The following is a 13,477-nucleotide window of genomic DNA, read 5'->3' on the forward strand; positions in this document are numbered from 1 at the left end:
TGATCTAGAATGCCTTCATCTGTAATTTTCACTTCATGCATCTGAAGAAGTGGGTTTCTTACCCACAAAAGCTTATGCCCAAATAAATCTGTTAGTCTTTAAGGTGCCACCAGACTCCTCACAGTTTTTGTGGATACGGACTAACACGGCTACCCCTCTGATACTTGACACCATGTATAGTTATATAGGTGACTAGTCCCTGGTTTGTCTACCGAGCCATTAGAGGCAGATCACCAGGAACAACATTTGAAATCACTCAAAGCATTTTTATTTCACATACAAATAAAAAATCCGTATAGCTAAACAAAGTGTGGCATGAGGTTGCAAACAGTGCTACCCCACAGGAAAGGGCTCGCGGCCGAGTCCCTCGAGTCCCCTCAGGAGCAGCGGGCCCCGCACTGGCTGGTCGCGAAGACATGTGCTTTCCTCGTAGTTAGGCCCCATCTCGGGAAGCGGCGGGTCCAGGTTCCCCCGCCCGGGGTCTGGCACAGTCCCGGCTCCCTTCCGGGCCACGGCCGCTGCTAGAGGCGGGGCGGCGAAGCAATACGTTTGCCTGGCTCACTCGCGGCCGAGAGCGGGAAGAAACAGCAGGGTCCAGCACGGCGAGCCCAGGCTCCCACCCCCGGCGGTGTCGAGACGGCAGCTTCTCGCTCCTCCCGAGAGCCGCCCCCGCCCCGAATCCATCCCGGCTTCGCTCCCCTGCGGGCGGGGCGAGTTCTCGGGAAACCGGGTCGGGTCCAAAAGTTTGGGGGGCGGGACGGAGAGGGGGGCTCCCCTGGAAGGGCAGAGGGAGGGGCGGCGCTAGGACTCCTCCGGCTTGTCGGCGGGCGGGCCGCAGGGCTGCAGCATCTTCTCCATGAGGTTGAAGCGCACGCGCGCCTTGCTCTCGTTCTCGGCGATGGCGAAGTAGTTGAGCAGGTCGAAGTGGCCCATGTAGGAGCAGTACGAGTCGCGGTGCTGGTTCACCAGCCACTCCCACTTGGTGGTGTCCGCGTGGCCCGTGCCGATGTACTTGGACTGCAGGTGCTCCAGCTGGCTGTGGATGGTGTAACGATCCGTCATGGCGGCGCTGGCAGCCGACCGGCCCAACACCACCGAGCCCCAGACGCTTCCAGACTTCACCCGGCTCAGGCACAAAATGGCGACCGGAAGTGACGTTTGGGAGGAAATGGGTAGTTGTACCCCCGCTCCCGACCCTTTCTTCCCTCAAGCGACACTACGTCGATGAGTCACAAAACCTCGCATTCTGAGGAGAAAAACGAAACTGTCGCCCAGGGGCATGATGGGATCGCGCCCGGCTGAGAAATGAGGTAAATTCACCCGTCTCTGGGGGGCGCATGCGCTGATTGCACTTGCACGGCCCCAATTGCATGCTGGGAGCTGTAGTCCCTGGGCTTGCGAAGAGCGCGGGTGGGGGGGTCGATTCTGTTGCCGGGCGGTAGCTGCGTCTTTCTTTTCACAAACAGCCCGCGCGCGCGAGCCGCGCTGACCCCCCGGCTGCGCGCTCTCGGGGAGCCTCGTGCAGCGCTCGCTGGCGCCGGGGTCTGAGCCCAGCTCGGGCACGTCGTGGCTGTTAAACGGGCACGGCGGGAGCGGGGCGCTGCCCGCCCGGGCCAGGACCGGCCACCCGGCCCCTCGCTTCGTTCCTGGGCAGCCCCGAGGCCGGGGCGTGTCTGTAACGGGGGTTTAACTGGGTTCGGCCCAGCCCCCGTTGGCCGGCCCAACGGGCTCCCCGCAGCCAGGTGCGCCCAGTGCTTCGGTGCAGCGGGGACTGGGGCAGGGCGCGCCGGCAGCCCCCGTGCGACATTCCCGCCCCGGCTCTGCTCAAAGCGCCTCCGTCCGGAGCCTGGGCGGCGTGCCTGAGCCCTGCCCCCTGGGCCCGCAGAGCTAAGCAGAGTCCCTGCAGCGGGAGTGCTGCTGCTCGCAGAGTGGCATAGCGGCCGAGGGGGACATGGGGAGTGCTTTCCCGGTTGCTTGTGGCGTGCATCGGTCTGCTGCTGTGCACGTGTCTGTCGCCTTACTCGCCTCTTGGGGTTACGAGCACAGAATGGCGTCGTGCCTCTGAACAGAGGAAATGGTTAGAAAACGGAACACTTTAGAAACGAGGTTTTACTTCCCTCTAGGTGCACCGCAGCCTGGCTATTTGCGGTACAGTTCTGTCTCTTCAATGTGAGGCTTCCTGGGGTGCTTATTTCTAAAGCAGGAATGAGATTCTGTTTATATAAAGGGTTCAGAGTAGCAGCCAGTGTTAGTCTGTATTCGCAAAAAGAAAAGGAGTACTTGTGGCACCTTAGAGACTAACCAGTTTATTTGAGCATAAGTCTCTAAGGTGCCACAAGTACTCCTTTTCTTTTTGTTTATATAAAGATAACCTCAGGAGCTGGAATAGGCTGTGGGAGAAAAACCACACCCATTACACAACTGTGTTTAAATAGTTTGCCTGAGAAAAGTAGACAGATGGGTTTTTTGTTTGAGGGGAGGGGATTTTTTTGGATTTTTTTTTTTTTTGAGGACCCATGATTGTGGAATTATATGCAATTCCCAGATACTCTCTAGCCTGGTTTTATAATATGGTGCTTATCTGGTTCCCAGACAGGTGAATTATGTAATAACTGCATTATCAAATCCACATCTCCACTTCAGAAAACTACTTGATGCTTGAGTTTACACCTATGAAGATCAAGGAGAGCTTTGTTATTGACTTGAAAGAGAATTGAGATGTGGTTTGGGTATATGAGATCCTGAATTACTGACATTAATCTTCATATATTTCACAATAATAATTTATTAAAGGTATTGGCCTATACTTGTAACTGTCAGTTGGCTCACTATTAGAATTTTCAATTAAAGTAATTAACGCTTCAGTAAATGATTTTTATACAAGAATGATTATGAATATTGAATAATTAAGGGCCTACAGTTTCTCCATACTTGGATTCTCTGAAGTAACTGGTGTTTTTATTTGCAAAAATACGTTGATGTAAACAATAAAAACACTTGGAAATAGTGTTTCTTATTTGCTGAAATTCGTAAAGAGTAAAAACTGTATCATTCCAAGTTGTTAGGAGATGCCCAGTAACCAGAAGAAATCTACACTTGCAGTGACTCTAACTGGCCACTGGGTGTCAGAGTTGTCCTGTACTTGAATACAATAATAATCAGTATGAGTGGTTGCTGCTGCAAAAGTCAGTGGGACTGTTCTCATGTGAGACAGCTAGTTCAATGGAGAAAGATAGACACTGTGATTTTCTACCTCGGGGTTTTACCTGATCTTTTAAGCCTCCCATTGGTCCTGCATGTAACAGGAGAGCCCACACATGCTATGTTAATACAATTCAATCATAGGGACAAATCAATCCAGAAAGAAGGGCATTGTTATATGAGCATTGTTATATTTGACATGCATCTGGAAACATTACAAAACGCACTTTGCTAATTTTCTGACACTTACTAGAAATCACGGCATCCCTCACTATTTTGGTTTGTTGTCCTGCTGCTACAGTATCACAGAGATCTCCCTGACAATAAATTGCTTGAGATTTTTCCAGGGACCAGCCTGAACAGAATGGAAATATGTGAGAATAATGTGGGGCTAAGGTAGGAAAGAATTCTCATTCCTGGATGGAAAATACATTGCATGGGAAGAGATTATGCATTTTTCTTATAAGCAGGCCTCTCTGGCTCCTAACAGGATTCTTTGACAATTACTTGCACAGATTCTATCGACTCTGTCATGCTAGGCTAATAAAACCTCTCTCTTGTTAATTCTGTGGGTTTTTTTCCACCAGATGTCCCATGGTGTCATATACATTGTACAAACCTTATTATATGCACATAATTGGACAAGTACTTTGATGACTTACAACTCATGTAACTGTAGAATGTGCATAAATTGGCCCAGTAAGTATCAGCTGGAAGATCTTTTCTTCTTTACTGAACAATCCTATGTAAAGCTTTTTCCACAAACTGGACCTCTCCTTCCCTCTCTCCCCATTTCTCATCCTTGCTATCCAAATTGTGATTCTTTTCCAATAAGTGAATTACTCATAATATATCTTAGCATAAAAACAAGGAAGCCATGGTAAAAAAATTTAAATAATTTCCTAGAAATTTTGCTTTATTTAATGTTTTGAATCTGATTTAATGGTGTAGGAAAAAAAAAACACTTTTCACAGAACAGGATTGTGCCACTGGATCCTAGCCAAAGCTGTACATAGTAAGAAAATGATAAAAACGAGATAAAAGCAACAAAATACCATATCCTACCACTTCAAGGCATATGCTTCAAGTATGTGTCTGGCTTTTTAAATCAACCTGCAACTAAAATGTTTTATCCTTTTTCTAAATCTAGCATCCATTCCCAAAATTACATTTGCCTGAGGCCCAGGGCAAGCACTATCCAGAACTGGGCCAGTGACATGTTTGATATTTAGCAATGCATCCCGACTAGCGACAGAAACTTTGTACAGAGGAATGGAGAGATTCCCAGTTTATAACCTTGGAAGGGCCTGAAATATTAGATTTAAAAATTATGAGCTTTTTAAAGGAAATTTGTAGAGAGGTTTAACACATTATTTCAATTTTTAATTCTCCTCTGCAACGTGTATTGCTAGATGTACACTTCTGCCATTATCAAAACTGAAGCATTTTTAAAGTAGTTTTTCTATAACATATGTGGCATGTATATGATGGCATAGTAGGGGATAAAGGACCTGAGCCTGCAGGCTGCCTTCCACGGGCCCCTACACCAATGCTGAGCCCCATTGACCTCACTATGGCTCTACATAGAAGGATCCGCTCAGATGGAGCAGTTTACAAGGCAGGCTAAAGGTTGTCTGCGATGATCTGGGTAATGAAGTCATAGTTTCACATTGTGACTAATATAGTTAGTAATACACTCTCATAGTGATGACACCTTTATTCCAGTTCCCAGCATTAGGTCATACATATGTAATGGATTATGTAATAATAATAAATACCCTAGATCAATATTTAACACTAGGTTAGTTTAGTTTAATTTAGAAAGTGATTGATAATTTATTCCATAGTATTCAGGAGCATTTAAAGGAAGTTTCACACTAGAGTTTCACTAGCACAGCATCTATGGACAAAAGCTTGAAATAGAGCAATTTAAGAAACATGGGACAAACAGAGAGAGCATCTGTTTAAAGAACACATCAAAAGTCTCAGAAAGAGATAACTATCACTTGATATTTGGAGAGGAGCTCTCTATTCCAAAGCCTTTATTTTGAAAATAAAAGCCTCTCTAATGTGCTGAGTTTCTGCTAAAGCTAAAAATAGAGCAGACAGTCTCAGGTGAATTTAAACTGTTTATAATTACTGCAGGATAATTTTTAAAAATTCACAAAGTTATGTTCTTTTTCATGCATTTTGGTAAATAAAATGGATCTTAAAATCAAGAATCAGTAATCAGCAGTTATGTAGGCAGCTGTGCTCTGATTTCTCCTTTCCCTCATCCTTCTCACCTTTCTTCCAGGACCTTTTTATGTCATTCATCCCAGGTAAAGTATCACAGCTAATACAGAGCTGAGGGAGACAACAGTCTGTCCTGAATAAGTGGGCTTGTATGGTAGCATAAACACATTTGAATCACCCTTAACAGAAAACCCCACTTTAACTTTTTATGGTCAGCCTAAGATAGAAGGAGCTGATCAGAACAATGACCAATATTCTGTATCCACTACAATTTTTCTGTGTAGTAGGGCAAGTTAGGACAGAGAAAAAGACAACTCTCATTCTCCCTTCTTTGTCTGACCCTTCAAAACTGCTTAATATAGCAGTCTTCATTTTCATGTTTTTAAATATGTATTTATGTTTTTAAAGAAACTATTTTAAAATTACTTTCCACAAAGAAGCCTATCTATTTAAAAAACGCTAATATTTATCATTTGAATTAGATACTAGAACAGTGGTGTCATAATCCTTATCTTAACAGAACTCTAACGTTTCTATTACGCACAAGTCTAAAACTCATCTGTAAACACACTGAGTCAATAGATAAATTTGAGAAAGTACAAAAAATACTTTCAGTAGAAGTGCGGAGATGTTGATATCTCTGAATCGCTAACATGACTGACCAAAATGGTTCATTTGATGCTGTCGTAAATGCAGTGTACTAATTTGTTTTATGGAGTTTTGATCTGAGGATTACTGACATGACAGACAATAATGGATACACAGAAATCATTGTGGTTGATCATGGCAATAGATATTTAGGAAAGTTTAAACTAAGGATAAGTTGAACAATACAATAGAGCTGGTTCATCTTTGTGTTACTGGGTTCTGGGGTATCGATAACAGAAGAGACTGTTAACCAGACCAGTGTTTCTCAACCTTCTCAGGTTGGCAATCTCTTATTCAAAAGCAAAAGTGTTCATTACCCCCTTACGTTTTTAGCTTACTTTTATAGTAAATGTATCAATGATAACAATAAGCCTGTATAAGTTAATACATACCTACACACACACACACTAACTACATTGAAAGAACATTTTTAAGGTTGAAACGTCAAGCACTCAAAAGTTAGGATATGCCAAAATTAAAGTTGTTTGTGGAACTTTAGTTTGGCCTCCCCTTTGCTTTATGTATCAGGCAGGTTCCTTGTCTATGCTACATGGGCCCCTCCAGGCAACATTTGAGAGCACAGGAGAGACAGTCTCCCTGCTGTCAGTTGAAGTGCCTGAACCCAGACCTGGCACGGCCAGTAGCGGACCAGAGCTGCAATTGCTGGGAAAATCCTGCTCGGTCCCAGGCTGGATTGAGCAAACAGCATCTTCAGAGATTTCAGTAGCTACAATCTCTGAAGTCTCTACTGAGCATATGTGATCTGCAATTTTTGCAAAGGCTCTTAAATTGGCCAAGTTTGAGTGAATTATTGTAGGGGACAGCACAAGTCACCTGGCTGCCAAATTTCACTCCCTTGCTCCAAAGCTGGGGGCTCTAGAGCTGTTCAAAGAAAAGGTCACCAGATTTTTTTTACCATTAGTAAAGCAAACGTATTTTTTTCCTAATCTCATTCTTGGAAATGGCTATTCTGTTTTGGCTGAAACTTTCCAAAAATTTCAGCCTGAGGAAGACACCCAGCATAGAAAATTTCATGGTTAAACTATGGCAGAGTTATAAGCAATTGAAAACAGGGTTTTATAATGTGAAGTGTCAGGCAACCTTAATAATAGGCAGTGCGAGCAGCCCTGCCTATAGTTTTTGTGTGCACTTTGAGAGCTTGTCAGAGAATACCTGACTTTAAAGGGTAAGGACGGGCAGGGAGTGGGGTAGTGAGGATTTCTATGCTTTAGATCAGCAGTTCTCAAACTGTGGGTTGGAACCACAAAGTGGATTGCGACTCTGTTTTAATGGGGTCACCAGGGCTGGAGTTAGACTTGCTGGGGTGTGGGGCTGAAGCCCGACCCCACCACCTGGGACCAAAGCCCAAGTCCAAAGGCTTCAGCCCTGGGTGGCAGGGCTCAGGTTACAGGCCCTCCTGTCTGGGACTGAAGGACTCCGGCTTTGCACTTCCCTCTCCCCCACCCCTCCCTGGGTGGCGGGACTGGGGCGGGCTCAGGCTTCGATCCCCCCTCCTGGGCTTCTGTAGTAATTTGAGAACCCCTGCTTTAGATTGTAATAATAATTTCAGTCCTGTTAGGGGTCATGACCCATCGGTTGAGAAACACTGCACTAGACTATATGGTACAGACTACTGTACAAAGTATTGCCAACCCCAAACATTCAAAATTCATCATTCAGACCCTAACAATCGTAAATTGGGTTAAAAATAATGAGATTTAAAACAATTGCGATTCTTTTTGTCTTCTGTATTTTAAGCCATTAGATTTCACTGAATCACATTTGTTTTTCTCCTCTACCATGAGGGCTAGAAACTTACATTTTAAAAAAATACATAAGCTGAGAGTCTCATTTATTCAGATGACTCCAAGAGCTCAAGCTTTAAGAAAAACACCAATTATTGTGAGTGTTGGCAACGCTGTCGTAAGACTTATGGGCAGACTGCCTTCTATAGTGCGCATACACTACCAGTAAGGCAGTCAAAAAATCCATGTGAAAAATAGTTTCCTTGCATATTCATGTACAGCAGCTGCTTCATCCACCTTGGTATTTAAGCCATTTTATGGCTTGGGAAAAGCCCCTACAGAACTGATTCATGGTGATTGTAAACTATCATTTTTCTTGTGTGTTCTTTCCCTTTTCCCCAACTTTGTCTGTCTTACTCATTTTGATTGCAATCTCTCAGGGACAAGGACTGGCTCTAATTCTGTTTTGTACAGAGCCTACCACAATGAGGCCCCAACTGCAATAAAAATAATAATGTGGATATTGGTAAAATTTACTTCTGTGCAGAGGGCCAGCACAGGCATCTGTCAACACTACCAAGATACTTTAAATTTTTTAATAGGGAGAAGGAAGTAATGGAAAATTATCACAAGCATCTTCCTAGGTTGTTCTCCAGTGTTCTACTCCAGATAGGGCCTAAACATGTGGTCACTATTCACTAGGGCAGGGATGGGCAAACTATGGCCCGCGGGCTGGATCTGGCCCATCAGAGCTTTGGATCCGGCCTGCAGGATTGCCAGTCCCGTGCCACTCCCGGAAGCGGCCGGCACCGTGGACCCTGGGAGTGGGGAGGGGCAGAGGGCTCCGCGCACTGTCCTCGCTTGCAGGCACTGCCCCCTGCAACTCCCATTGGCCGGGAACAGGGAACCGTGGCCAATGGGAGCTTTGGGGGAGGTACCCTCAGGCGAGGGCAGTGTGCGGAGCCCTCTGCCTGCACCCCAATCTCTTGCCCTGAGCCCCTTCCAGCACACCGCACCCCCTCCCACACTCCGCACTCCCTCCTGCACCCCAACCCCCGCCCCAGCCCTACATTCATGGCCCTGCATGCAATTTCCCCATCCAGATGTGGCCCTTGGCCAAAAAGTTTGCCCACCCCTGCACTAGGGGCTCAGTATCACAAGATGCTGAGCTCACTGGCCCCAATCGACTACACTCAGCACTTTGCAGGATCAGACTCTAATTGTAAAGAAGGTTGAAATGTTATTTCACGATATGCCGGAAGCAAAATCACTATTGCAAGAACAGAATGATTGCTATTCCAATTGACACTCACACATGATATAACATTGACATTTGAATCCATGTGGCACACTAAAAGGTGTGAAATTATTTCCTGCCTTTTGGGGAGAAAACACAAAGACAAAGAACTTACTTTCAGGCTGGTCTTTACAGACATATGCCACTCACTCTATATAACCAAGGGACAAGCGCACATCAGCAGCAGTAGGCAATGGCTGTATAAAAGTAAATTTAATCCATATATGACATACAGCACAAGCATTGATCAGTCCAATCAAATTCTGTTACAGTTCCTTTCTTTCCATACATAACCATTACAATTATTTTTTGGGCAGGGGGCAGGTGAGGAGGTTACCATTCTCTAAAAAAGTATTTGTCCTGTTCTATGCTAGTTAACTTCTCAGTTACATCAGCCACGGTTGTTTCCATACCTTGGCTCCCTTGTACATGCATCACTGTTAAAAGGTTCTCTCTGAATGACTCTTTACTGCAGAATTAATTTATATTGTAAATGGAGAATGGAATCTTGCACAGATTTCTGAGTCATAAACTTACTTACATAATTTAAAATAATAAAACAAGCTAGTCCAGTGACTCAGCTGAATATCACATTCTTTCACACATGCACACACACCTGTAACCTGGAGTGGAGATCAGATTTAATTACAACATGAACCATTGCAGTGACACGTCTACTTCAGATATGCTCTTCTGTCCAAATTTCTGCTAAACAAGGCATGATTTGTGGCTTTAGGTACACAGTATGATCATGCAGTGAGGAAAATAGGACTTGTTATACTGGATCAGACCTGTGGTCCTTCTTGTCTGGTTTCCAACAATGACCAGCACTAGATGTTTCAGAGGAAGGTGCAAGAAGCAACCCCATGTTCCCTGTGTCCCTGAACTTCCAACTGCTAGAAGTTGGGACTGGATGACAGGGAATAAATCACTTGAAATTGCCCTGTCCTGTTCATTCCCTCTGAAGCATCTGGCATTGGCCACTGTTGGAGACAGGATACAGGGCTAGATGGACCATTGGTCTGACCTAGTATGGCCATTCTAATGTTCTAAGCCTTGCAATAGGCAGATATGGGATAATCTGGCCCTCAAATTTATCAAATATAGATTGTGATTACTAAACTACCCTAAGCATTTGCTTTTTCAATAAGATTCTGTTACATATTAGCTGAGAAAAAAAAATGAGGAGTCCTTGTGGCACCTTAGAGACTAACACATTTATTTGGGCATAAGTTTTTGTGGGCTAGAACCCACTTCATCAGATGTAATGTTTCATGGTGACTCTTTGTAGAAAGAAAATGGTAATTGGAAAATGTCTTTAATAAACCCTACCCACCTGTCATTTGCATTTGTTTGCTGCATTTTTGGACTTTCTGAACAGGAGTAGGAATACTACACTTATATTCCATTAGAAAAGAGTAAATGTAAAAGGGCACAAACAGAATCATGATATGTTCACTCATAAGTAAGATCTAGAAAATGGGATGGAATCTCTGAATTGGCATAAAGTTTTTAAATGATAGGATGGAAACCGAGAGCCAAATTCTTCCCTAAGATACATGAGGTCAACTTCCATTGATTTTAGTAGGAGTTGGTATGAATAAATTCTGAAAGCAGAATTTAGCTTTTAATTCAGAAGATCTGGAGGGCAAAGGAAAATTAGGGAGAAACTTCTTTGCACTAAGCAAAATTAGTATGTGGAATGCTTCTCCAAACAAAGAAATAATAGCAACTAAAGTATGATTAAAGAGTCATGGAGCCTTACATCTAGCAAAATACTTATGAAGGGTAACCACCAGCCAGGCAATTACACATCACTTCCTTATAATGCAAATGAATAACTTTAATAGTACTTTTCATCCAATGATCTCAAAATGCTTTACAAACATTAGTTCATTAACACTCCCAACCCCTTTGTGAGGCAGGGAAGTATTATTAGTCCTGTTTTATGGAGTAGGAAACTGAGGTAGAGAGCATTTGAGGTAGAGAGCATGACTTGCCCAAAATGAGTTACTGGCAAGATCAGGCATAGAACCCAGATCGTCTGATTCCCATTCTCCTGCGCTAATCTGACGATCTTCCCCAGTCTAGCCCATCTATTTTCTTGTGAGTTACAAAAGCTAATTACCCAAGCACAGTACATAATGTCCAGATAAGCTTTGCTTATGACTACAAGCAAAAATATGACCACAAAATATAACTGCTTGCTGTTTGTAAATTAGCCCTATGGAAAATTTCATTATCAGTTAAGATTCTGTTTCCTCCTACATTCTCAAGTAGTCATGAAGCTGAACCCACACTGCCACTGATGCATTTCTTATACTTCACACTTTTAAGCATTACAGTGTCTTTGCAACCTAAGCTAGGTCTGCAAAGCCAGTCAAGTGTTTAACCCCAGTAAGTTCTAACACTTCTACAGCAAAATGAGAAACTGTCACTTCCTTGTCAGAACCTCAATTAGTCAGCATCAAGTCCATATGAATACACTTTTAAAGCAGTATCATCAATGTCCCTTGTACACACAACACATATATGTCTTAAAATACCGAAGAGCATGTGTACATTGGTGCTGATGAAGGCTGAAATGCTTTGAGTTGCTTGGGTGAAGATGCTCTTTAAGTGCAAAATATTATTATTATTTATTCTACTAGTACTGTATTTGTTTATCTGGTAGTGGTGGGAGTCACTAAGTTTGGCTCCAGATCTGAACTGAAATTTCTTCAAAAATTGGGTGCATCAGGGCTGGGATTTTGGTTTAACTGGTTATGAAATATGGGCGCTAACCACAAAGTTCAGGTATGGTTGTGAACTTCTAAAATGCTCCGTGGGTGGTTGGATCTAGGGTAAGGGAGGCTACTCAGCTACTTACTCCCTCCCCAGAGCAAGTGGGTGGGAGAGAGCAAAGAATGGGCACAGTCGTGGCTTCACCCCTGTTTCCTCTCCCCAATGTGCATACACACTCTCACTGGCTAGAGTAGCTGAGCCATTATGCACTAGGTGCTGGTATAGCCCAGCAGTAAATTACTTTTCATAAAAACATAAGAATAGCCATTTGGGTCAGATCAAAGGTCCATCCAGCCCAGTATCCTGTCTACCGACAGTGGCCAATGCCAGGTACCCCAGAGAGAGTGAACCTAACAGGTAATGATCAAGTGATTTCTCTCCTGCCATCCATCTCCACCATCTGACAAACAGAGGCTAGGGACACCATTCCTTACCCATCCTGGCTAATTAATGGACTTAACCTCCATGAATTTATCCAGTTCTCTTATTCACTTCTCTTTATAGGACCCTGTTATAGTCCTAGCCTTCACAACCTCCTCAGGCAAGGAGTTCCACAGGTTAACTATGAGCTGAGTGAAGAAGAACTTCCTTTTATTTGTTTTAAACCTGCTGCCCATTAATTTCATTTGGTGCCCCTAATTCTTTTATTATAGAAACAAGTAAATAACTTTTCCTTATTCACTTTCTCCACACCACTCATGATTTTATATACCTCTATCATATCCCCACTTAGTCTCCTCTTTTTCAAGCTGAAAAGTCCTAGCCTCTTTAATCTCTCCTCATATGAGACCCATTCCAACCCCCTAATCATTTTAGTTGCCCTTTTCTGAACCTTTTCTAATGCCAGTATATCTTTTTTGAGATGAGGGGACCACATCTGTACGCAGTATTAAAGATGTGGGTGTACCATGGATTTACATAAGGGCAATAAAATATTCTCCGTCTTATTCTCTATCCCTTTTTTAATGATTCCTAACATCTCGTTTGCTTTTTTAACTGCTGCTGCACACTGCGTGGATGTCTTCAGAGAACTATCCACGATGACTCCAAGATCTTTCTGCTGATTAGTTGTAGCTAAATTAGACCCCATCATATTGAATTAGCCCCCATCATATTGAATTTTCCTCAGGAATAAGGTTGAAGCAGTGGAGCAATTGTGACTCAGAGGTGAACCTACCCCACCATGAAAAATATTGCAAAGCTTGCCTCAAAACCTGGTGAATTCCCAGGAATCCTCTATCTGTCTAGAGCAGCGGTGTCCAATAGAAATTCGATGCTAGCCACACTTGTGGTTTTGAATTTTTCTTATTAGCCACATTAAAAAAAAGTGACATTAAGCCACATTATAAAAAAGCCACATGCATTAGCCACAATTCAATAGGCTATTAGCCAATTGTGGCTAGTGGAAAACATATTGGACACCTCTGGTCTAGAGGCTCCAGCCCCATGGAGGGGCTCTGGAGAAAAGACAATACAGCCTGAGGATAGGCTCCACAGAGCTAGAAGGGAGAAAGTGGGGATTTCCCTTGCGCTGTCCAGTCTCTGTGTCCAGTCTCTGTGTTCCTGA

At 43.7% G+C, this 13,477-nt stretch overlaps 1 protein-coding gene across 1 annotated transcript; it reads right to left on the reverse strand.

The window, feature by feature from the left end:
- Positions 1-245: 245 nt before the first annotated feature.
- On the reverse strand, positions 246-1,287 carry SF3B5 (splicing factor 3b subunit 5). The gene has a single exon (XM_084625142.1). The coding sequence runs from the start codon at positions 1,060-1,062 to the stop codon at positions 802-804; it is 261 nt and encodes an 86-aa protein (XP_084481268.1). The 5' UTR covers positions 1,063-1,287; the 3' UTR covers positions 246-801.
- Positions 1,288-13,477: the final 12,190 nt, after the last annotated feature.

This window comes from Lepidochelys olivacea, assembly GCF_965140295.1.
Source record: "Lepidochelys olivacea isolate rLepOli2 genome assembly, chromosome: 3".
Taxonomy (NCBI): domain Eukaryota; kingdom Metazoa; phylum Chordata; order Testudines; family Cheloniidae; genus Lepidochelys; species Lepidochelys olivacea.

What these genes read in the sequence shown, in the direction of transcription:
- SF3B5 (XM_084625142.1), bottom strand. Translation starts at nt 1,062, where the DNA reads ATGACGGATCGTTACACCATCCACAGCCAGCTGGAGCACCTGCAGTCC.